The sequence below is a fragment of the Papilio machaon genome, chromosome 12, assembly GCF_912999745.1.
Source record: "Papilio machaon chromosome 12, ilPapMach1.1, whole genome shotgun sequence".
Lineage (NCBI taxonomy): Eukaryota > Metazoa > Arthropoda > Insecta > Lepidoptera > Papilionidae > Papilio > Papilio machaon.
The window spans coordinates 4,367,435-4,392,321 of record NC_059997.1 but is presented as its reverse complement, the minus strand read 5'-3'; the positions used below and the strand labels follow the sequence as shown (position 1 = coordinate 4,392,321).

General features: G+C 34.3%; 6 protein-coding genes across 6 annotated transcripts; 5 read left to right on the top strand and 1 right to left on the bottom strand.

Moving 5' to 3' along the window:
- The first annotated feature begins 1,083 nt into the window (after window positions 1-1,083).
- On the top strand, window positions 1,084-4,315 carry LOC106708568 (cuticle protein 16.5). Its single transcript, XM_045680347.1, has 3 exons — window positions 1,084-1,151; window positions 1,356-1,706; window positions 3,986-4,315. Exons 1-3 carry the CDS (start codon window positions 1,143-1,145, stop codon window positions 4,307-4,309), a joined length of 684 nt encoding a protein of 227 aa, XP_045536303.1. The 5' UTR covers window positions 1,084-1,142; the 3' UTR covers window positions 4,310-4,315.
- Window positions 4,316-6,333: 2,018 nt separating this feature from the next.
- Window positions 6,334-6,939, top strand: LOC106708931 (cuticle protein 16.5-like). Its single transcript, XM_014500543.2, has 2 exons — window positions 6,334-6,402; window positions 6,570-6,939. Exons 1-2 carry the CDS (start codon window positions 6,394-6,396, stop codon window positions 6,903-6,905), a joined length of 345 nt encoding a protein of 114 aa, XP_014356029.2. The 5' UTR covers window positions 6,334-6,393; the 3' UTR covers window positions 6,906-6,939.
- Window positions 6,940-8,540: 1,601 nt separating this feature from the next.
- LOC106708873 (vegetative cell wall protein gp1-like) lies at window positions 8,541-9,609 on the top strand. Its single transcript, XM_014500458.2, has 2 exons — window positions 8,541-8,638; window positions 8,814-9,609. The coding sequence occupies exons 1-2, from the start codon at window positions 8,621-8,623 to the stop codon at window positions 9,552-9,554; spliced, it is 759 nt and encodes a 252-aa protein (XP_014355944.2). The 5' UTR covers window positions 8,541-8,620; the 3' UTR covers window positions 9,555-9,609.
- A 1,538-nt stretch (window positions 9,610-11,147) lies between these two features.
- Window positions 11,148-11,819, bottom strand: LOC106708876 (cyclin-dependent kinase inhibitor 1C). Its single transcript, XM_014500462.2, has 2 exons — window positions 11,724-11,819; window positions 11,148-11,640 (listed from the first exon to the last, which is right to left on the bottom strand). Exons 1-2 carry the CDS (start codon window positions 11,739-11,741, stop codon window positions 11,230-11,232), a joined length of 429 nt encoding a protein of 142 aa, XP_014355948.2. The 5' UTR covers window positions 11,742-11,819; the 3' UTR covers window positions 11,148-11,229.
- A 2,051-nt stretch (window positions 11,820-13,870) lies between these two features.
- Window positions 13,871-14,581, top strand: LOC106708877 (glutaconyl-CoA decarboxylase subunit gamma). Its single transcript, XM_014500463.2, has 2 exons — window positions 13,871-13,972; window positions 14,227-14,581. Exons 1-2 carry the CDS (start codon window positions 13,955-13,957, stop codon window positions 14,506-14,508), a joined length of 300 nt encoding a protein of 99 aa, XP_014355949.1. The 5' UTR covers window positions 13,871-13,954; the 3' UTR covers window positions 14,509-14,581.
- Window positions 14,582-18,574: 3,993 nt separating this feature from the next.
- On the top strand, window positions 18,575-21,896 carry LOC106708878 (cuticle protein 70, isoforms A and B). Its single transcript, XM_014500464.2, has 3 exons — window positions 18,575-18,666; window positions 21,207-21,389; window positions 21,617-21,896. The coding sequence occupies exons 1-3, from the start codon at window positions 18,655-18,657 to the stop codon at window positions 21,713-21,715; spliced, it is 294 nt and encodes a 97-aa protein (XP_014355950.2). The 5' UTR covers window positions 18,575-18,654; the 3' UTR covers window positions 21,716-21,896.
- Window positions 21,897-24,887: the final 2,991 nt, after the last annotated feature.

Genomic DNA, 24,887 nt, shown 5'->3' with positions numbered 1-24,887 from the left:
TCGTATATAAACAAACAGGAGAATTTTAAATTAAACAATATTATACTACAGAAAGGATGGCCTGACCTATCTTTATTACAGGATGTAGGTACTTTTCTGGTGATCTGGATCGATATGTCGTATTTAGACAGCAATGTGATATACCTGTGTTTTGTAATTACAAGATATTAAAGAAATCAGAAAGAAGAAAAAGCAACACTATTAAAATTCATTGACATTAATATACTCGTATTATAGGTAGTTTGTAATCTTACTTATATTATAAAGGCGAATGTTTGGATAGATGGATTGATGGATGTTTGTTTGAAGGTATCTCCGGAACGGCTACAATTATATATAATACTGAAATTTGGCACAGATGTAGAACAAAGTCTGGAAGAACACATAGGCTACTAATAAAGTTTTTTTTTTAATTCAGCGCGGACGGAATCGCGGACGACAGCTAGTAATATATACATTTAAAATATAAAAATAAAAATAATATTCTTATGCCAGGAATTAAACGGGTAATAAAATCTTTATAAGACAAACTCTAAAATTATTATTAACTAATTGAAATAATTATATTCCCTGTATTTGCAATATTTGTCTCTATCGTATGTTTGTTTGCACTTGATGTTTCGTCTTCACATTTTAAACTAGAATAATATGTTGCTTGTTGTAAAACGTGTGTGTATTATGAGCCATTTGAATAAAAATCATTACTAGAAATCAATTCTGAAATCTCCAAAGTATATGACCGCCTAAAAATGTGTTTAAGATAATTTATATTCAATACAGCGATTTGTTCAGAGGTCAAAATTAATTTTTTGGAACAACAGAATGCAAAGATCAGATTGTGTGTTAAATAACCTAAGTTTATTGTTGGCCATAATGTTAACGATATGCGTAATAATACAAAACTTTTCTGTCCTTAACAAATCATCCAAATAAAGTGTTATCAGTCTGCCCAACTCCGTTTTCGTAATAGACTTGGTTGCGCGTCCCCATTGCGTGCCCGGCGTCTAGAGTCCGTGCGACATCGGTAGTGACGAAACCACACAAGGTGAATCTCAGTGCTTTGTATAAAAGGTATTGTCCCCAAACATTTAGTATCACTCACTTCATCTGTCCAACGCAGATCACCAAACAAACTAACCAACATGTTCAAGGTTCGTGTTATAGTTTAAATAACAGTTTTTTTTATAAATATATCATGGTGTTAAACTCTAAGTTTAATAGTTTACACGAAAGTCTTCATTCCACTATCGTGCTTCTATTGAGATGACATTATCTGTTGTGGTAGCGGAAGCAGGCCACTTATTCATAAAGATATTCTTCTAAAAACAACATGTACATTTTTTTTATTTGTTAAGGTACTTTTCCTCGCTACCATCGCCATGGCTGCCGCCAGTCCCAGCGTGGTTCCTGCTGCAGTGGTGGCCCCGGCGCCTCTTGTGGCCGCGCCCGCGCCCTTCGTGACGGCCTCCAGCTCACAGTACATCGCACGCAATTACAACGGCGTGGTGTCCGCGCCGCTGGTGGCTGCGCCGGCGCCATATGTTGCCCCGGCCGCGCGCTTTGTAGCCCCGGCCGCGCCCCTCGTCTCAGCCGCGGCTCCGGTGTACGCGCGCTACGCCGCTCCATACGTGGCTGCCCCGTACGCAGCCGCCCCTTACATAGCATCTCCTTACTTCGCACCCTCCGCTCCTTTCGTCGCCCTGAAATAAGACTGAATCCTAGATGAAAATTGACTAAAGTTAACTACTACTAGTATCGAATAAATACATTTATACCTCAAAAGATTTTTTTTATTTGCAGTACTAAAAGTAACCATTATGTACCATGACATTACCGACTTTTTACCTTATCTTCCTCTTGCGCAACGAGGTAGTTAGTACTCGTGCGGTTGCGACTTAAAACTTCTGACAGTTTCCGTAACCTTTACGTGTGATTAAATAAATTTTTTTCTGACAAAAAGGCTATGTAACAAAGACATTTTAAAAGAGTGTAAAAACTTAGTAGAATTTTGTATTCAATTGCAGACACTGTACAACTGTAAAGTTCTTAAAAGAAGAAAAAAATGTGGATGAGGATTAAAGGAAATTTATATTTCACATAGAATTCAAAATAAATAGATTTACCCTTAACTTCCCTTATAAGTCTTTTATTAAAAAATATGTTTTAATTAAACTAAAAATGTTGGGATAAGATTCATAAAAATACTTAAACATATTCTAATACGCTTTATTACGTTTCATTAAATAAATATTTAAAGGTAAATGAAGTTTTCACAGAGAGGGGGAAGGGAACCTAAGGGAAGTTTTAAAAAATTCTCCCTGACAACTTTTCGCTTAAGTTTAACAAGTTGATCTAACAATGTTTTTTATGAAATATATTCTTCCTTCAACACGGAAGAGATGGATGGCTTGCGTGAAAGGTGACATGATCAAGAAGGGGGTGACATGGAGATGACGGCAGACAGATTGATTTGGGGGACGGAACCCTGATGCGCCGACCCTATGTAAGTGGTACAAGGTCAGGGAGATGATAATATACTTCCTTCAACACTGCTTATAATAATTAAAAAATATATTGGAAACGTAAAAAAAAAAATAAAAAAAATCATCATCTTCATTCATCTCCCTGTCCTCATTTGGAAATATCTATATTAATAAAAAAACAACTTTTAGTTAGTTCTTTAATTCTCCTTCCTTTAAAAAACTGAGGTGTGTGTAAATGCAATAAGGAAGACAAATTTTTTGTTTAAGCTATAAAGAGATAGGGTACTGTAATAGAAATTAAACTAAGCTATCACATGCTTTACTATATATCATATACTAAATAAAGTGACGCTTTTTGACGAATCAAGAAAATAGAAATGTCGTTGTATGTATGTACCTCAACATCATCATCTCCCTGGCCTTTTCCCACTCACATGGGGTCGGCACACAAGGTTTTATAAACCTTAAAGTTTTGGCTTTAGTTTTTACGACCGGCCGCCTGCCTGTCGCCAACCCTACTTGGGAATTGTTGTATGTATGTATCTGTTGTCTCTTTTATCTGTACTTAGTACATGTAATATTGATCGGATCTTGTTTCGTTGCTTATTTAGAACGACGGATTACAGAGAAAACTTAGATTGTAAATTCATTGTGAGATAAATATGACCTCTAAAATGTAATCAACATGCTAGCAGGGAATTGATAGAAAATGACAACTTAAAATTTAAAACAAGTTTTCTATACCGAGACACTATATAATTACCGTTTTAAATAATATGTAACTATATTAATTTATGTAAATAACCTGTTAGTAAAATTACGATATGAACGACCGTACGTTTTAATTTGAAGAGCAAAAATATTACGCATATTATCTATTGCAGCTATATATTTTTATCTATCAAAATGTACTAGGATTTTTATTTTATGTCTAACAAAGTTGTCTTTTAGTCCATTGCTATTAACAAAAATATTTCTATATGCAAGGACTATAGATCACGTTTCAAAATCTTGTCTTTAAATTACATATTAAGTGAGTGAAATAACTGAGGAAAACAACGCGATGTGAATGCTTAATCTTGGAAGTGCTCCAGATCATGTATTATATGCGATAGTCGGGACATTTTTACGAATTTTCACTTACACTATTATTAGAGTATTCCGTGCAGAAGTTATGTCGACACACAACACAAGGTGAATCTCTTCGTCAACTGTTGTATATAAAACCACAGAATTGTCTCTTATACTTATCATTTCTATCTGTTCCACGCAGACTAAGAAACAATCAAAATGTTCAAGGTATAGTTAATTTTTTTTATCATCAGTTGTTGGATATCTTATCAATCTCGTAAAAGTAAGCTAGTACTGTCCACTTGGAACCATTTCCATATAAGATCTTTTAGGTTAGCTTTCTCTGGCTTTACAATCACGAATATTTAATATTAATCTTCACTTAATCAGTAATATTAAACTTTTCAAAAATGTTGATAATGCTTGTTAAGGTACTTTTCCTCGCTACCATCGCCATGGCAGCTGCCAAGCCCAGCGTAGTCCCTGCTGCAGTGGTGGCTCCCGCACCGCTCGTGGCCGCGCCCGCCCCCGTGGTGACGGCATCCAGCTCGCAGTATATTGCGCGCAATTACAATGGTGTGGTGGCCGCTCCGCTGGTGGCGGCACCGGCGCCCTACGTCGCCCCGGCTGCGCGCTTTGTGGCCCCTGCCGCGCCGCTCGTTTCAGCCCCGCTGTACGCGCGCTATGCTGCCCCCTATGTTGCTGCTCCATACGCGGCCGCTCCTTACGTGGCCGCACCTCTTGTAGCTTATTAAGAACGAACAAACCAAACCGTATTGTACATACCAAAAAGAACAATTAAAAGATATTAAATTTATAATAATTAGAATTTTATTACCAACCTGTTATCTGCAGCTGTCTAAGATGTAGATACTTTCTCTCGGTCAGTTCCAATCGTAACTACTAAATAGGGTCCTGAATCCCATATAAAATTCCTTAAATAGATGTTTACGAAAGTTTTTTGTTTTTGCTGTGGATTTAAAATAGCAATGTCATTTGTAAATGTTTGTAAAGAAGTGTATGGTTTTATATATTAAATAATGATAAACCAATCGGTTAGATGTTACGACGCAAATCATTGTAACATCTACGTCAACTAGCGAATGACTATAATACAATAAAGTTGCTTATTGTATAGAAACACGTACACTAAGAACTATTTGTCAAGATTGTTTAAAGTTTTCATAATGTTCGTTTAACTTTACAAAAGGGAAGTTCTAAGGTTTCGAGCACTCAGGCATCCTTGACATAAGTAGGTTCGTAACAATAACAATGTTTAGTCGGTGATTTTTGCAAATATTAAACTTAAAAGATAACTTATTATGTACATACTTCTATTGGATCTGAAACTCTGGCTTAATTATTATTTATTTATTGTAAATAATGTGATGAAAGTTATTTAGTAAACATAATAAATGCGACACAACTTCTCCAAGTCATCTTGATTAGCAAAGTCGCTAAGAAAGAAATTCTAAGTCATTAAAAAAGTCAGTTAAAAAAGGATACATAGAGGACCTAAGTTGCGACTACCTATCAACTGTTCCCAAGATAAAAAAGGTACGTTAAACTGATTGCCAACCTTAATTTTCGGAGAGAAATTTCAAGAAAGAGAAAAATGAATGCAATAAATTTAAACGACATCATACCTCAATAATGTAAAATTGCATAATTATTAGATCAATTATACCGAAAACCTTTCCTAAAAAAATATAGACAGGACACAAATATAATATAGTTAGAACGAGATTAAATCAGTAATCAGTGTTCGAAGAAGTAAATAGAAACTAACTTGTTAACACGTGTCGTTCACGCATCGTTAATTAACTTGATTACTTACTAAGTTATCTTTATTAACAGTTAACTTTATGATATGGATTGATTTCATTTCAGAAAAACTATATTGTACTAGATATAAATTAAATACTGATCATTTATTGTTCCATTTGAATCACGTTCAGCTTTATTACGTATAGGCGGTACCTTTGATTATACTACCTTAAAAGAACCGGTTTAATTCAAATTGCTTTACTTGTAAGAGCTTGGACATCTATATTAGTAAATCTTTGTGACTTTGCACACGATTATGAGCTCTAGATTTTCTTTGTTGTATATTTCACGCGAAAACTTTTAATTTACAATGAGGGTCAATTTAATTTAACATTATAAATGGTGCATAATGTTTTATTGAGCATGAAAGGTTTTTAAATATCTTATTGGTTTATTATCGGAATACGATAGTTATTTCCTTACACTTATACTAATTTTATACCTACGACGACAAACTTAAAATTAAAAAGGCTTACGTTGAACTTGTCGTTTTATTTAACCGCATAAAATTCCATTAATTTATGTTACACAAAAACTATTTTATTGTTTACATTCCGTGTAACTTTCAACAACGGTTAAAACAAAAGTCAAAATTTAAATGCCCAAATAACAACGAAGGCATTCGCACTTGGATTATAATTACCGTTAACATGGCAACCATTCATCTTTGCTGCTTTTGCCTTGCAATTTGTATTCCTTTCTCGCTAAAATGTTTCATGAAAATCATTTAGTAGTTGAGGCTAAACGTTTAAATGTTTTCACGAAATATGTTGCACTTCATTTGACTCAGTTACATGGTAACTTAATTTATACTTTAAGCACACTTAAAAGATTTTTATGCAGAATAGTAATTTGCTTCATTGCATTTATTTGCGTTTCCGTGCAACAGCAGTGACGAAACGTTTGAACAAGGTGAATCTTGCCAATACTTTTTGTATATAAGATACGTATTGTGACCAAACAGTACATACCACTTGCATCTCTCAAAGCAAACAACTAAAACTAAACCAAAATGTACAAGGTATTTAATTAATTTATAATAACAATGTCTCTTAAAGAGGCAGCTTAATTCCAAGTATAAATTAGTACTTGCGAAGGTTTTTCCACTATATTGACTATTAATCTTGATTTCCAATAAAAGTATCCATAGGTAAATATTATTTAATTATATTTTTCTTTTCTTAATAGGTAATATTATTGGTCACCATCGCCATGGCAACCGCCAAACCGAGCGTTGTCGCTGCCGCAGTAGTGGCTCCCGCGCCTCTCGTGGCCGCGCCCGCCCCAGTGGTGACGGCCTCCAGCTCGCAGTACATCGCACGAAACTACAACGGTCTGGTCGCTGCACCGCTGGTGGCTGCGCCGGCGCCGTACCTTGCCCCGGCTGCGCGCTTTGTAGCCCCTGCTGCGCCCCTCGTCTCAGCAGCTGCTCCGCTGTACGCGCGCTATGCCACACCCTATGTTGCTGCCCCATACGCGGCTGCCCCTTATGTAGCCGCGCCTGCCCCTATTGTAGCTTATTAAGAACGACCAAACCAAACCATTTTGTACATACCAAATATTCAAATTAAAAAAAAATATGCTATAATGATCAGTTTTATTAAATTATCCTTTACTTGATGTGATAACGCACAAACTTACAAGAAAATAGGTTACAAACTCTACTTCTTAATTGAATAGACTCAGGAACAGGTTTTGGTTCTGTTGTGGTATTTAATTTAAAATGCTCGAGGAATAGGTACATTAAGAACATTGTATAAGCCAGATGTAATAATTCAGCATAGTACCATTATTCTAACTTCAAACATTATTTTATTCCTTTACTATTTTACTATAAGTAACATACTTATAATAAAATTTTTATGTTCTAGTAAATTTGTTTTGATATACTATCATAACAATACACAAACAACAGTTTACAATGTATTTTTATTTATTCGTCACCTATCGTAAACCATTTCACCGGGTCATCAGCGTACGATGACGCTTGAATATAAAAATAGCTTCGTGCCAAATGCTTCATTAAAATTCACTTCAAATATGGCTATTCTTGATACGTTGCGATATTTAGATCGCGACTCGACCGTGGACTAAATATGTACACGTATAAAACACATTTAGAATGGGGTCACTGGTTTTTCCGTAATTTATTGCCATGTTCTATGATATTATGTCATACAATTAAAACTAAATCTATCTAATTAATTAACAAAAAAAGAGCGCTTGTATGTAATATCATATTTTGTGTACATGATGTAACGCCTTTGTACTTTGAGCAAAGGTGAAATGCCGATGAGCTAAATTGATAGCACTAGAATTCGGAGACATAAATTATCATTAAAAAATAATTGGACGTCTTACTTTTGAAGCTTACCACAACCTCAACTACCCTTAAGTTTTCCTATGAAGATTCATGCGCAAAGAAAACTTTGAGAAAATATTTACTGAGAAAGGAGGTTTAACATTAATACAACATTATTGTGAAATCCTAGCCTAGCCTTAGAAGTAAGATTGCTAAAAATTCTCGTAGATTTATTACTTAATTTGTAATGTGTAGAAGAAAGAAAAAAAGCCCCAGATCTAGTTTCGTATGTAAAAAAAATATGATTAGAAACGATTATAAGTAATAGTATCTAATGTTCCGAAATACATATTTGAATCTCATATTTTTATTTTTTAAGTACTGAATTGTCTTGTAAGTATTTATTCTAATCTTTAACCACTTAACTCTCCATATAAAATAAAAATGTATGGATTATATGAAAACAAAAGACGAAGTGATCTAAGAAACCATTCACTAAAGTTATTTAACAATAATTTATGCGTTATATGAGACATATATCTACTTATTTCCATCCCTTAATGCATACTTGGACCATAAAAAGTATTCTTCAAGTTTATTCTGTTTTAATACCATAAATAGTATAAGTCAGTCGATCTAGTTCTTAAGGACTTGATATTACAACTTGCACTTGATTACTACACAAACCCTTACCCAGAAACCTCTTTAAGTTATATAAACGGCCCGTTGATGGTCAAGTGTGGCTCGTTCGGTAACCGATGTCCGTATTGACTCATAATCGAGCACGCGCAGGTCCCTGCAAAGGAAAGTGAAAACAATGGCTACTGATATAGACGTAATGCTTGCAATACTATGAACTATATATTGGACTTGTGACACATACGTTCTCACACATCACATTGTACCTCGACTCATCAAGTCGCATTTGATAGGAAATATGTCACTCCTGAGATTAGTAAGTGTTCATACATTCCATTGCAACTATATAATATTAAAAAATGTTTGTTTTAATTTGTTCTCCACCTGTGGTAAAAATTAATTTTTTAACTATAGTCTGTTTCTATCTATACCACTGTCAGTTGACTCCTTTCAAGTCTTAAATAAAACAATGTTTCTTTTTATATTTTCAGCTCATTACCAGCTTCGCCGTCATAGCTAGCTGCCGAGCTAGCGGAATAGGACACCTTGTCCCAGCAGTAAAATCAATACCGATCGTTCGGTATGCTCCGTTCTACAATTTCCCGAATGGAGTGAGATCTATACACGCAGTAGCTCCTCCCGCGCCGGCCTTTGCTCCTGCGTTACCTGCGCCAGCGCCGCTGCTGCCAGCTCCGTTAGCAGCACCGCTGCCTCCTCCTGTGTTACCTGCACCTTTCCTGCCGGCGCCGACTCCGGTGTTGCCAGCACCAGCATTCGCGCCCGCACCTGCGCTCCCAGCTCCTGCGTTTGTACAGGCACCGGCGCCGGTTTTGCCAGCTCCCGCATTCGCTCCTGCACCAGCGCCAGCTTTCGCTCCTGCATATGCCCCCGCGTTCCGTGTCATCGCTCAAGCTCCTCCAGTCATCTCACCAGTGCTTCCTAAAATAGCTCCTGCTGTTCCAGCTCTTCCTCCTGTACCTGTCGTAGGACCTACCCAGTTCTACAGAGCTGTACCCTCTCTTCCAGCCGTTCCTTTTTCCCCTATCGTAAGGCCTGTTGCGACAGCACTCCCGGCACCTTATTTCAATCCAGCTGTTGCTGCAGCGCCCGTGGCAGTAGCAAGAGCTCCGATAGCGCATCCCTATGCAAGCCATTTTCCCCATTACGCGAAATACTTCAGCCCTGCGCCAGTTTTCTCCGCTCCCATAGTGAAGCAAGTCGCATGGAAATGATTTAACCTCAAACTCTCCGTGACTCGGGAGTAACGTTATCTAGTCTTATTCAATAGTTCTTAAGTAATTGTTGTTTATTGTTATAATTTTAATTTTAAGACTGTTTTGTACGTACTTTACTAATAAATGTTGTCTTTTATATCTGTGAAAAAAGTTTTTTTTTACTATAAAAAAAGAAAAAAGGTAAACAGAAAATTATCATCAAATGAAAATTGTTCTATATTTTAAAGGATAATTTTTAAATAGAATCGAAAATTATGTTTCATTTGATTGGAGAAATCGTTGGAAATATAAATATTTCCTGTTTGTGTAGTTATTATTATTTAATATCTATAATATGAATTTTATAAAATAAAGTCTGGCTTCGGTGTTCTGCTAATCCAGAAAATAGATTAAAATACGGTTTTCACTATAATGTAAGTTATTTATTCATTTCAGTGTAACAAAATTTTAGTACTTTAATTAAAAGCGTATTTCTGAACCTCTTAAAATTTGCGGTTTTTGGCTTACATAGGCTTAACCATTAGTGTTATATAAATATGCAAAAAAGGGTCCGCGATGGCATATTTCTATATTTTACGGTTTTCTCACAATAACCACCTTTGCTTTATATAAGGCAATTAAAAAACACACGTTATTTGCGGTGCTATTTTTTACATAAAACCTTATAAAACTAAATGTGTTAGTTACCAGGGGAATTTAATGTAGATTATAATTGCCTTTTAAGTATACAATTCTGACAAATAGTTTAGAAGATATCCGATCACAAACAATAAGCGTAATTGAAATACTAACTCCTAAGTCCGTGTTTACAAGTTTTACAAAGGAAGGGCACTGATATGACAGAGAAGAGATCAGACATAATCTTTATCACCCGGGCGTAGTCGGGGCGAGTCGCCAATTTTTATAGAAGAGTCAAAATTTATCAGCAATTCCTAATCGAACAAAACATTCAGCAGTTAATCAAATAAACAAACAATCCAAAGCGTGACGTTTGTTGATTTTAATCTGTGAACGTTTTACGATAATAAAAAAAAACAAAGTATTTCTTTTAATAATATATATTATACATATATATTTACTTTCAAAAAATTATAATTGATTCCATTGCGATACGATATACATGTTTGGGGTAGTAATACAAAGAAAAATTGTATTCGAGGTAGTAAGTAATGTTTACTTTTGAAATGAAAACGAGTTTTTTTTCTAAACACACAACACACCGATTTAATGATGATCAGACAAATTAGGAATTGAAAGAGTTAACCATCCTCCAATATTGTATTTGCATTATACGATATTGTAATTTGTAGTATTCGAAAGTCTCTGCGTGTGTCACTGTGTTCGAGACAGTAATAAATTTTGGAGTAATAGTCCGGTATTACGATTTGTGTTATCAAGGCGGTTTTTGTTTATATATAAAACATTCATGTAAAGACAAGAAAAGGAGTTTTGAATGCAACGAAGTAAAAAAAGATAATCTTTAGTATTTCTACACGTAGAGCGCCTGTTCAAATTTGATTCGCTCTTTTTTCGTATAATTAAAGGATATTTTATCAATAAAAATCATATTTTAACAATGTATAACTTTAATAGTTAGTATAAAATGTTTGATAACATACTTAAAATTAATCATAAGTCTTTTTAAGGAAGGTCAGTTGTGTTCGTTTCAATTCTATCGTACAAACGCTGGAGCGACTCCGTAGGCGGTGCGAACTAGAGGAGCGCCATAGGGGTAGGGCGCGGCGTATGCGGCAGGCACTCCGTAGGGGCTAACAGCGGGGAGTCCGTAAGGGCTGACTGCGGGGAGAGCGTAGGGTGCAGCAGCGTAAGCGGCAGGGGCGAAAGGTGCAGCAACTGGGGCAGCGAGAGGCGTCGCAACCGGGGCAGCGAGAGGCGCCGCAACCGGGGCAGCGAAGTAAGGACTGACCGCCCTGTTGACGACGCTTATTTGTGACGCATAAGGTGGGATATTTTGTGGCACCGCAGATGCGTATCCAACATGTGCGGGCGCTACCAATGGAGCGGCTATGGCGGGTGCACTAGCTTCAGCTCCAAGGATGACGGCGGCAGCGATGAGGACGATCTGCAAAAAAAACAAAAAATAATTCGTATCCTAAAATGCAATTATAATTACAATTTTAATTTTTGGTAATTAAAGTTTCTTACAGATTTGAAAGCGACCATTATGCTTGATTTGGAGGTGTACCTTCCTTAGTGAAACGAAGAGTTGATGTGTGACTGCCAAGAAAAAGTTTCGCTTTTTATACTATTCACATTGTGATTCAAATTACGTACCGAAATAAGCATTTGACGAATTGCGGGCGGTCAATTGGGATTCTTAGAGGCGCATTCGAAGAAATGGATCACATTGGAAAAGGCTTTTTTTTACTTGCGAAATTCGAATTGATTTCGATGCATGCATATGCTTGCATTGGTGTTTACAACTTTTTAAAGCTAATTAAAATCTAAGTATACTTCAATGATAAACATTATTTAATAGTCTACTGTGACCCAATAATATATCATATGCATGCATCATAGACATAAGTAACGGACTGAAAAGCAATCGTAAGTTTGACTCCATCTTTCGTATGTTGTGAACCTTCTTCTCGTAAGCTGAAACCAGTATAATATAGTTGCGTGAAATCCAAATTTCGTTTGAAAACAATGCAAATGTTTAGAATTATTCTGCCAATATTTTATATCCGAAACACAAATAATAAATAATATCCGGTTATTGTATACTTTGACGTTTAATATTGTATAGGATGTTCGTAAAGACATTTCGTTTTGAATTTTATATTAAAGTTGAATAATATCTAATCTATAATATCTAATGATTATAACAAATAACATCTTTAACCTCAAATGTTCTCCATTTCACTATTATTTAAAACAGTTGTATGACACAATGTTATGTATCTTTACTATTTCAAATGCTGTTTCTTCTATAACTTACCATAATTACGTTGTAAGAAAATAACAACTCTGTCATCGTACCTAAAAAAATTGTTGGCTGTACTAATTATAATTATTACCATAATTTACATATTATTCATACATACTTACGGCGATCACATATTATTCAGTGATCGTAACACTCATAAAGTCTAGAAGATTCTAGAACATATTTTAGACAGAACAGACATTAAAATAAATGTAAAAAAATGTACCTTCAAGAGGTATTACGAATTTCATTGAAGAGTCGACAACAACAGTGCGGTCACGCACATCGTTGTTTGATTTATTGATTTATGTCATGTTAGCGTAACTCATACATGTATATGTATACTATTTGCGACTCCATCCGCTCAGAATTAAATTTAATAAGTAGCCTATGTGTATTTCCAGACTGTGTTCTTCACCTGTGTCAAATATCAGCGAGATCCCTGTAACCGTTTTGGTTCTGAATGATTCTAAGAAACCATCCATCTAAACATTCGCATTTATAATATTACGAGTAGTATGATTACTTTGCTTATAATATTAACAATCGTAAAAAATACAACTAAAGTCCAAAGTAAAAGTCTGATCTACTCAATACTTTAGAAACTATATACTGTATGTTCTTGATTTGACATTTTGTGAAACTTTATCGCGATATCTCAAAATCAAATTCAGTACCTTATAACGAAAAACGTAACTATAATTTATAAAAATGTTTATTATTTTATAATATACCAGTTTTGTTGTTTTAACAATAAAGAGTAGCAAGTATTGTACAATGTTGGAAAATATTTCTTACTATTGATTACAAATAGATCACTTAGATAATTAATTAAATACATTGACTACATTACTTGCATTCCTGCACACTCGTAACGCTTGCTTGCACGCATTTAAATTAACTCGTTCTTTTTTCAAATGTACAAAAAAATTGTAAACCGTTTAGAAATAATTGTAAAACGAACTTGAGAATGCATACAATAGTGTTAAGCCTCTCGGTCAACATCTGTATAGAATCTTAAAATATTTTCACTGGTATATACCAGTTGGCAACGACTATGCTTTAACTAGATTTCTCTTGACAACCCTGACCCGGTTGTTTAAAAAAAGATTAACAAGATTATACGACAAAAACATTGTTCTGCGTAGCTTTGCTGTCAATTCACATGAGGAAGTGTTTTTCCCTTTCGGCGGTTACATAATATTAAGTGAAATTGGTGTGAGTAGGCCTAATTAGAATTCATCACTCGTCGATGTAGTCTGGGTCAAAAATCGTGGAACTAACAGTAGCGGTGTCCTGCGCATTAGCAGCCCGGTATATTCAGCGGACGTGCGGTTGCCCAACGGAATCACGACTCGGTATATAATGTCACGATATACTGAAGACGGCACAGTCCATCTGATTCTCTAATCTTCTTCACTTGTGAGCAGTCACAAAAAACTCAAGCACAATGATCGCCAAATTCGTTGTGAGTTTTCACAGTTTTTATTATACACATATCGTATTTTTGACTTAAACAAATTATTATCAAGTGAGACTAAAATGATGCATTTTTGGATACATTTCTGCAACTGGATTGATAAAGATAATGTGTTTTCACGAGAATGTTGTTATTACCTTACGATTAAAGCTTGATATTGTTACTTTAACATGCCTGCAAGCTGCAGCTGCATGGGAAAATTATTATTAGAAATTATAACTAATTCAATATATTTTCTTCAGGTTGTCCTGGCCCTTGCCGTGGCTGTGAACGCCGGAGTGTTGCCATTGGCCGCCGCGCCTGCTGCCGTGGTGGCTCCCGCCGCGTACGCAGTCGCGCCATACGCCAGCTCGTACTCCGCGCACGCCGTCAACCATGCCGTCGCTACCCCAGTCTACGCCCCAGCCCCAGTCGTTGCCCCAGCTTCGTACGTCGCTGCCCCAGCCCCCTATGTCGCGGCTTCCCCCTACGTTGCCGCCCCATCTCCCTACGCCAGATACCTGTCTGCCCCAGTCTTAGTTTAAACGAATTTGGTGACACCATTGCCTAGTGACTTGCTCAAACGTTATGAATAACAATTAAATATTTTATAACATTTGCGTTCGTTTAATTTGAACAATATCATTGAATAATTCGAATTACATGTTATTTAAAAGATTGATTATTCTAAAAATTATGTATGTACACACACCGAATGGAAGCATAAAGGCTTTGAATACATATGAATACTATAAAAAAGTTACAATAAGTTTTGGTAAAAAAAAGTTCTACAAGTACATACATACTTTGTGTTAATTCAACATGTGTGTATTTCTAAAGCGTAAAGTTTTTCGATAAATAATTTCCGCTCTCTTTCGTACGTGAAATTTCCAAAGATCTTATAACAAACTTTGTCTACTGGGTCCGCAATCGTTAGCCGACTCAGGGAAAAGGTTATTGCCCTTTGATTTAGAGGCAGCAAATAAATCGTCCCCTGTATTAAATTACAGGACACGGCAGTCCTTCAATAAAAGTAAAGCCTACTACAATTCATTTATTTACAAGGCAAACCTAATACGGTACAATTGCTTTTTTACTTTTACAAAAACAAAGATATACTTAAATGGCAAAGAAAAATAGTTTAGCTGCAGAATCAAATTAAGTAATTTGATACATGCTTAAATTCGTATAATGAGGAACAATTCTAATTAGGAGATGGAAATTTGTAAAAAATACTTATTCTTGAAATTGAAAAAATATTTAATGATCTGACAATATAGATTGTACGGTCATTAAAATCATAAACAAGACCGCTGCATAACTGCATTACTGCAAATAGCTTGACAGATATCTAGAACACACGATAATAAAATAGTATTTCTTCCGCACAAACATTTGTAAATGTAGAAAATATGAACAGAAAAATACCTTTAAAATGGTAATTAGAAGATTTGACGTTAAAGTCGATTTAATAGCGTGAAACTATAATTAACAATGATATGGCGATAAGAAATGATAACGAGTCAAGTTGACCACAAAACAGTGTCAAAGTAAACGCCCTGCCCTCCTTTAACTAACTGTCTAATCACAAATCATAGATAACTAACGAGACAGAGATATTTTATTTATTTATTTAAGGCTTCGTTTTTGTAACTGTGCAAAGTTAGTCTTACCACGTTAGTATTTAACATTGATAGTTACACCAAAATTAAAACAGATGTTACGATGACCGTCTTTATGGTACATTTACTTCCTATTTAATACTGAAATAAGTGACTGTCGATAATTTTAAACGAAACAGCATTTCCGAAATTGGATATTCAATGCCTTCTATCACTATGTCTGTTATAGTGGGTTTTTGAGAACACAATCTCCGTTTAAAACACATCGTTTTCTCTGTGTTGTTAGAGGTAATAACAGGGATAACAATTTGTTTTAAAGGGGGATTTTGGTTTCACCAACCCACGGTAAGTGAAACTTGAATCTAACCATTATATATGCCTACATGTGAATAAATGAAATATGTTTGCCCAGGCCCAAAGTGTGTCCGTGTGTCCGTGGCCTCGCCACCATGCGTAAGAGGAACAGATGGGTTTAGTAGGTATGCTTCCGATACGGAAGAAGAAGAATCCCACATCACTAGTGTGTGTGTCCCCCTGGGGCGCGCGGTATGCATAAAGCATTCCCCTCTGAAAAAAAGGCCCAAGGTAGATGTAGATATTCTTTTGAAAAAAATGGGATGAAGGTTTCAACCCAGTGATGAGAACAGTATTTTATACGTTTTTGTTCATAATAAAATATCTCGGTAAACTACTCAATGACTCCCTTAATTATGAAGTCAAGGTTTATTTAAGAAAATTTTAGCAAAGTAAAAAAAGGTTCAAGATTTCTAAAATTTCGATTACAACACCAAAAAATAATTTAAAAAAGCATACAAACGGTAATTTATAAGTAAAAAATATCAGAACTTTCTGTATGTTTCTAACAGAAATTAGTAGAATGAACAAATATGTGACATGAAAAACTAAATAACACTCTGCAGATAAATTACTCTTTACTGTACAGAATAAGTTACGTGTGTCGAACACTACAAGCGAACAATTTTCATGTAAGGATAGATAAATATAAGTTGACTAACATAATATAAATGGGACTTTATAAGATTCAATAGTTTTGATACTTTTATCTTTAAGCCTGATATCAAAAGATCAATCTGATTAGACTAGTAAGAGATTGATAGATGGCGTGAAAGGTGGCATGGGTAAAATGGGGGTGACTGCTGAAATGATAAAATATAGATCGATCTGGACGACAAAAACTAGTTCGCCGGCCTATGTGAGTGGGATAAGGACAGGGAGATGATGATCAAGAGATTAATCTGACGTTCTTATGCCGGATATCATCAGCAGAAATGATGTAAAGATATAATATATCTGTCATCTTTATGCACATCGAACAATTATCACATTTTCATTATCACCGTCAGTTAAATATGTCAGGACATATGATTAACATCTTACATGTGATCCGGACTCAGATAAAATGCAAAATGCTTGATATAATCTCTTTGTTATTAAATCTTATTACACAGCCTTGTTGGTAATTTTATAAATAATTAATCCACAAAAGCCAACGATGAGAGAGTGTGTAGTTTTTAACATTTTGTATAATCATTTCACATATCTTGTTTCTTCGATATCTAACACATACCGTTTAAAAAACGGTACTTTGTGCGATATATAATGACAGTTCGGCGAAAAAGAAATTGTAATACGTATTATATTTTTAAAGTATTAAAATACACGGACGTCGTACATTGAATATAACGAACGCACGAAACGCCTTAAAAATAAGATCAAACACAGAACCATGTGTACTGTGTGTGATACTGACTGACAAACAAATTAAAAATTCATTTATGAAATAGAAATAATGGAAGTCCACATATTAGCTTTTTGATGATAGTTTTATTTGTAAAAAATTCTTCCTAGTAATTTGCAAGATCAATCAACACGGACTATTCTCTAAAAATGCAAAGAAAATTATTTTATTAACTTAGTTATAACTTAAACTAGCCACTTATCTTTCAATGAATCAAGTTATGAGAAATTTTAGAGAAAGAAAGTTTTTTAGGACGTGTGACAAACATTTTCATTTTGTTTAACATTGTTTAATTTTACAGCGTACTGTTTTTTTACAAGTAACAAGGAAGGTTAACTGCCAATCAGAGTGGTACTAGTTAATTAATTAAAATGTGGCAATGATGCAATTGACGAATGATATTACTAGTATAAACAATAGATTGTGATAATAAAAGCTGACGGACTTGTTGCAATGGCTAACAGAATGCGAAGGTTTTGAAAGCGGTACGACTACTTATGAAATCCCTTGAATTTCTATGTTCTTGTCCCTGCAACCGTGTCATAATTTTAAACTGTTTTGTTACAAACAATAAGTAAGTATATACGCGTATGTACGAATTTAATTCCTTTATTATAAGAACATACTAGCTTAAGAGTAGAACCTATTTTTACTATATTCGTAGTATTTAATGTTAGCTTTAAGCAGCGTGGTATGTATTTAATTTTCAGAATAGCGCGATAGAGTCGCGTTTTCTGAAGTCCTAGAGCATCGTAAATACAACAAAAAGGTTGTTGGAAAGGGCAGTAGCGTTTTCCGTTGTACTTATAAAATTAACTACCGAGACCGACACGCGTTAAACATGTGCAATAACAATCAGTTAACTTTCCATCCCGCAGTTCTTCCATATCAGAAAAGCTTTAATACAAAGGCCACTTAAGATTTTCTTTTTAAATAAAAACGCTAAAAACTCTTACAGTTGGTAAGGTATAATCTCTACGAGATGCAACAAACACAACTTTATTTTTTTTTTATCCTTTTCCATAATATCGGTTTAGAATAATTGGTAAAACATAAATAAATGTCGAGTGTAAGTACGCAGATGTGCGTTATATAATATTAATAATCGTTCTAACGACTTGTTTTGTTGTCGCTACGAACATAAGGGCCGTAATAGATGACCTAGGCCCTTGCTAGGGGTAGGGTTAGACCGATTTAGTGGAACCATGTGACTAAGCACTATAAAAGCTCGACTCGCCTGAACCTTAGCACATTCGCTCCCACATCTCCTTTCTTCACTTCACAAAACAACCCCCCAACAACCCTCAAAAATGTACAAGCTGGTAAGATTTTTTATTTTATTGACAAAAGTAAAAATATCATAACTTCAAAAAATCTAGTTACTGTCTTAGTTCAAAGGCGTAATTTTATTCAAAGATAACATTAACAATGATCGTATTTTCTACTTATTTTGATAAAATAACATTGAAAACTTACAAATAAATATGTAGCATCAATTAAAATTATTTAATTTTTTTTTTCAAGTGACTTAAAATATTTAACAGTTCCCACGAACCCTAAATGGGATTTCTTGAAATTGGTTACCATATCATTTGTTTAATATGTATGACAAAATATTGACATCCTTTACGAATAACCCAATACATCAACATACCGATTTTAAAATAAGTTATTAAATTAATAACAAAATTTTCACCATGTCTTGATAAACTTACGGCGGCAGAAAGCTGTACATTTTTTTGTAATTTAAGATTCGATTAATAGCGATTAAATGTTATTTAAAAATCGATAAATAGTCAATTAAATCTACTTTTATTCGATGTTTTTCTATACGTTTTACAAAATAATCCGGCAAAAAGTAAATGGTAACGACCCAACAAGGTCAGGTGTTGCTATCCGGTAGTCAATCACTTTTTATCCAAAGTCAGACAAAAGAAAATTGTCTACCTTTAACTATATCAGAAAACATTTATAAATTAAGTAAGTTTTATATACATTTGATACATTAAAAAATAAATAAATTAGATTAAAAATAACAAAATAACCCAACTAATCTCACCAAACATAACATACATTATTATTTTTAATATACTCGAAAAATAGAAAAATGTATATAGCAATGTAAGAAGGTTGTGATGAGTGAGATTCTAACTCGTTTTTTATATACGTTTATTTCTATTTAGAATTTTTCTTCCTACGTCAATTTCATGTATATTGTGCCAATATAAGTATATGACACTTCGGGGACACTTTTATACGCGCAAAAACATGGTTTAATTTGATATGATTACAATTTTCAGAATAATAACGATTGAAAAAGAGCAAAGTTTTAAGTAAACAATACTCGAACTCTTATAAAATCTAAAATAAATTATTACTGACAGACTAAATAAAAAATCTAAGTCGTATTCCATAAATTTATTCAGGTCTTTACTTGGAATCTGGCTTTGTTACTTTACTCGGGTGTTACCGCCTTTTAATTAAATATTATTTCACAAAGGCATTACCTACTTTATATAATTTTCTTGCTCTGACATAAATACCGTTAAGACAAAGTTTTTGACTATAGTAAGATTTTAAAAATTTACTGAACAATATAACTGTTCAGATTTTGAAGTGATAAGTTATTTTACAGTCTTGACTGTATAAGTATGATTTAATGTTAAGATTTTACCTGTAATAAAAAACTAGCTGTCGCCCGAGACTCCGTCCGCGCGGAATTAAATATAACTTTATTAGTACCCTATGCTCTATTACTATGCAAAATTTTATGAAGATCCGTTGAGGCGTTCCGGAGATACCTTCAATCAAACATCCATCCATCCATCCAAACATTCGCATTTATAATATTAGTAAGATTTCAGACATGCCAGTCACTAATGGTTCTTATGTTATAAATAAATTTTGTTTTATATTAATTTTGCATGCTAGGATGTGTGTCTGTGTAAATCTACGGCTAATAGCACTGAAATATTAAATTAATATAAAATATCTAACTCCTTACTGCAATAAATAATAATCACGCGCTTAAAACCATGACAGCTTGTCCAGTTGGCCTAACAACTATAAAAATAAATTCAAAGAAAAGAATGACTTAAACCTTGGTAATAAGTGCTATAAGCGTTTGTTCAGATATAGAGCCCACGTGACCAGTTTAATTGTTAGACCAGTAATTATAGAAACGATTTGATATATACGTATACATCTAGTCAGTTAAATCCCACGCGAAAAATACTTAATGTCCTTAAAGGACAAGCGGTAGATAGTTTAAATTCATTTAGCCGTAAAACAACCTTTTACCGCAGTAATAAAACTTAAATGCCTCAGCACTTATTGGCATTGGCTTTATGAAGGTATTTTATAATGTTTGTGTATTTTTTGTTTGTTCTGATTTAAGAGGAAACACACCTCAGTCACTTAACCTATATAATCCAGTTCAACACTTTTTATTGACTACAAGTTTTGTCAATACACTGCCGACCTGACTATATTTTATTACTTTTTTTTCTTTTTTTATCGATAACCATTCTCTTTGCCATTTACGTAGGACAAATATAATATTTATATATAGGATAATAACAATGTTAATTGTAAAACAATTATTGATAAATAAAAAAGTTAAATATTTGCAATCTGTTTTATTCATTCTTTCAATTCGAGATAGACCAATTTAAAAAGAAAAAAAAACGAGTTAAATTACACTTTGTGAATCTGTTCGCTATACCTCACGGGTACTACTGACTTTTACATATGGACAGGCTGTAAGCCGTGGTATTTTGTGCCTACATGATTTTCGCCATTTTGTCGGCGATGATAGCTATGAATGGCTGAAACTAATAATTAAATATGTAATATTTTTCAGTTCGTATTCGCCGCTGTCTTGGCTGTTGCCGCCGCCGCCCCTGGGCTGTACGGAGGTGCCATCGCCGCAGCTCCTCTCACCTCGGCATGGGGCCATGGCGCCGTTGTCGGTGCCCCCCTGATTAGCACCGGAGTAGTTAAGGCCGCTGTCCCAGTTGCCACTTCTTACGCTAACACCGTCAGGGTGAGTAACGGTGGCATTTTGAATAACCTGGTACTTAATTTGTTATAACTTAGATATTTTTCCAAAAATTTAAGAGTTTTGCATAAAAAGAATTAAATCGATAAACAGTTTTTTTTTAAATTAACATTTACATTATTAACAATGGAAATCTTGGGAATGCATTTTTGTAAGCTACAAATACCTTAATAAACGCATTAAAAAAAAGTTAAAACATTCATTTTCCATAGATCGCCACCCCTGCCGCTGCCGTGGTAGCTGCGCACGCACCGATCGTCGCCGCCCATGGTCCCCTCATCGCGGCCCCTGCTCTTGCCCACGGATGGTAATTTACAAGCCCCCTTCCCGCTCGGATCTTAACATCGGGATCGAGCAATGCAACAGTCAACTTCTCTAAATCTTATTTAATTCTTTAGTATTAAGAACTTTTGGAATGGCAGATTGGAGCGAAAAAAGCTCGCATCTGGGTCGGAAAACTGTTTGGTATTAAAATAAAAAAGCAATAAATTATGATGTGTTTTTTTCCTATGTCCTATAAATACGACCATTAAAAGCGATTAAAAAGTGAATCCAATTTTGCATCAGTATCAGTAGGTAATCAATACAATGTTGTTACGACTTTTTTGTAAAAATACTGTGGTGGAACCAAAATAGAGTTACTTAAGTTCCAAGATTTGAATACCATAGAAACATATATTCTTATATCTTACAGCATACAATTCCATCATATCTTCTATTTGGAACGAAGTTCCTTATCGCGCGTTGTGAAAGGGGCTAGACGGAAAAAATTCTTACGAAAAGTTGTCACGACACTTTTTGCTATAGTAAGTATGTTAACAACGAATGAGCGCTACTTCACCATGGCAACGACGTGACAATATATAACGAAAATTCATAGAAATAAAATGTACTTCTTGTGAAGACTTAAGTTTCTTATTCGTAGAATAAACATTGGTTCCTTCACTAATTAATTGAAAGGAACTTCGTTCCATCCGGGTGTCCCTTGACACCTCTCAAGTTTTTTTTTTTCAAAACGTTAGTTAGTAATTAGTTAACATGGCACGTAATAATTTATTATGCAACTTTCATTTCGATTAACAATGAACATTAAAAAACAACACCTCACATAATATTCATCAACTTGCACTGTACATACTAAACATTTTATATAATGAAATAATTTATAGAAATTCAGTTCTGGAAAAATAAGCACATAAAACGCGTTATGAGCGTCTCTGGCTAAAGGGTTAAGCACTTAACTTATTAAGTAATCTGCAAGTCCTGGGTTCGAATCAAGTCATGTGGTTTTCGATTTTCCATTTATGTACATTATGTAAATCTAAATTCATACGGTTAAGGAAAACATTACGAAGGGGAACGTATAGACAACTGATAATGATAATGAAGCACATAAAGTACTTTTACTGTACTAGTTTTTTATTATTCAAAAGGTCTCAATGACGCAATTATTCTTTTTAGTTAGACTCGACATCCATTATTTTTTCGCGGCTCACAATAAAAAGTCCACTTCTAATAAATCTGACATGCAAATTTTTTAATCGTAGTATTAAATATGTACTCTATAATAAAATAACCTATTTGCATAAATAACCAGTTTAAAACTGCTCTGTGGGACAGGAATTGAACAATAATAAACCTTAAGCCGACTTTTATCATCGAGTAACAAAATACACGACAAAAAATTACAGCAAAAAGTGTTTCATATATAATAATAAACAACATAATTAACGCAGGTTTCAAGATTCCATAAAAAAGAAACAATTGGTATTCAGAAATAATTTACTTTAACAGATTACGTTGCGTATCTTTATATTTACGACCAATTGTCAACTACGTCAGCTTATAAAATGACTATCAGACAATTGTAAACTAAATCATTTATAAAATTATAAATGCTTTATAAATAATAAGAAAATTAATTTTAAATGACTTATTAGAATGTATTTTAAGACAGTGTATAATATAGTAACATCATAAACTGCCAAATAATATATCACTATTACGGATACAATCTAATATATAAAATTCTCGTGTCACAGTTTTCGTTGCCATACTCCTCCGAAACGGCTTGACCGATTCTCATGAAATTTTGTGAGCATATTCAGTAGGTCTGAGAATCGGCCAACATCTATTTTTCATACCTCTATTAAGTTTTTTTTAACTTTTTTTTTTTTAAGCGCGCGGACGGAGTCGCGGGCGACAGCTAGTACTAGGTATAAATAAGATCCAAAGCTGACTAGTTGTCAATATGAAAGACATACACTACTGGATGTTGTCCTTGATAATTCATCGCGGAATTAACCACTGTCTCTTATTATCTGTAGTCAATGAGGCGGTAAACAAACTAGTATTGTGCTCGTATATCATATGCCGTATAAGGATAATCTGATTCCGCATACCTCTCACTATGCCGCTGTATCACAATGTCACCGTTACAGATATATACCGAGCACTTCGCGAAACAATATTTTAATAATTATTTATATCAATATTTTTAAGGTGCATCTTAGTAATAACAAAATGCAGGTTTTATTAATAAAGGACACAGCTGCAATATGTAGAAATTGGCATTTAGGCAACAATTGCAAGTAGTCAATACTTATATTATAAAAAATGATGAAGCGATAGTAAAAGACTCTAAACTGATGTCGTAAATTGCGAATAGCCAATTATTTTTCAGTCAATGCAGGAATTAACCGCGGATAATGGAATCGCGAATAAGGAGAACTCTATTGTATTGCATACTCATATGGATATTCGGAGGTTATTTTTTTCTACATTATGATTTGTTGTATCATCTCTATGTAGATGTTAATACCCGCCCATGTGTCCGGCGAAGCAAGAAAGCGTACTCAAGGCCGATCCATATAAACTTTAACATTTCGCTTATAGAGCACAATAACTTTGCAAAAAATCATAAGTTATTAACGACACTTGAGCACATATTCCGCCAACTGAAGTGGTCTGACTTTAAACATTTTGTTCTTGCGTATTAAATGAATAAATGATAGCGAAGGTTTTGAAAAAAAAAACATTAATAATATGAAGTAATGTGATAATTACAGTCTTCGATAATTTTGCCTTGTAAACAAGATCAACTTAATTCAATCTCAAATATATACAATGCACATTTATTTACTGTGTTTATTTCTTTAACTTAATAAAGTTATTAAGTAAACTTTCGCATTTTTTTTCTTTCCTAACGTTTTTTTGTTTCGGGAGGATCTTCTGGGGGAAAGACAGAGTTATGTGAGACCAGTCTCACTAAACGCCCTCGATGACCATCTTCTAGCGCTGAGAATCCCGGATTCTATTCCTAACCTTATGTATTGTTATATTATTTATGGCTGTCAATTGTAAATATGAGCGATAAATTGATTTATATTACAACTCACCTTAAGAAATGGATACTGTCTCTTTATCGAGAATTAATTGCTTATCAGCCGTGTTAGGCATCTTTTTCTTGAATTTAATATTTAT

Bases quoted from the DNA above. Each gene is read 5' to 3' on its own strand.
- LOC106708568 (XM_045680347.1), top strand. The intron at 1,707-3,985 runs TAAGACTGAATC...ATGCTTGTTAAG, and splicing joins CTCCTTTCGTCGCCCTGAAA to GTACTTTTCCTCGCTACCAT.
- LOC106708878 (XM_014500464.2), top strand. The intron at 21,390-21,616 runs GTGAGTAACGGT...CATTTTCCATAG, and splicing joins CTTACGCTAACACCGTCAGG to ATCGCCACCCCTGCCGCTGC.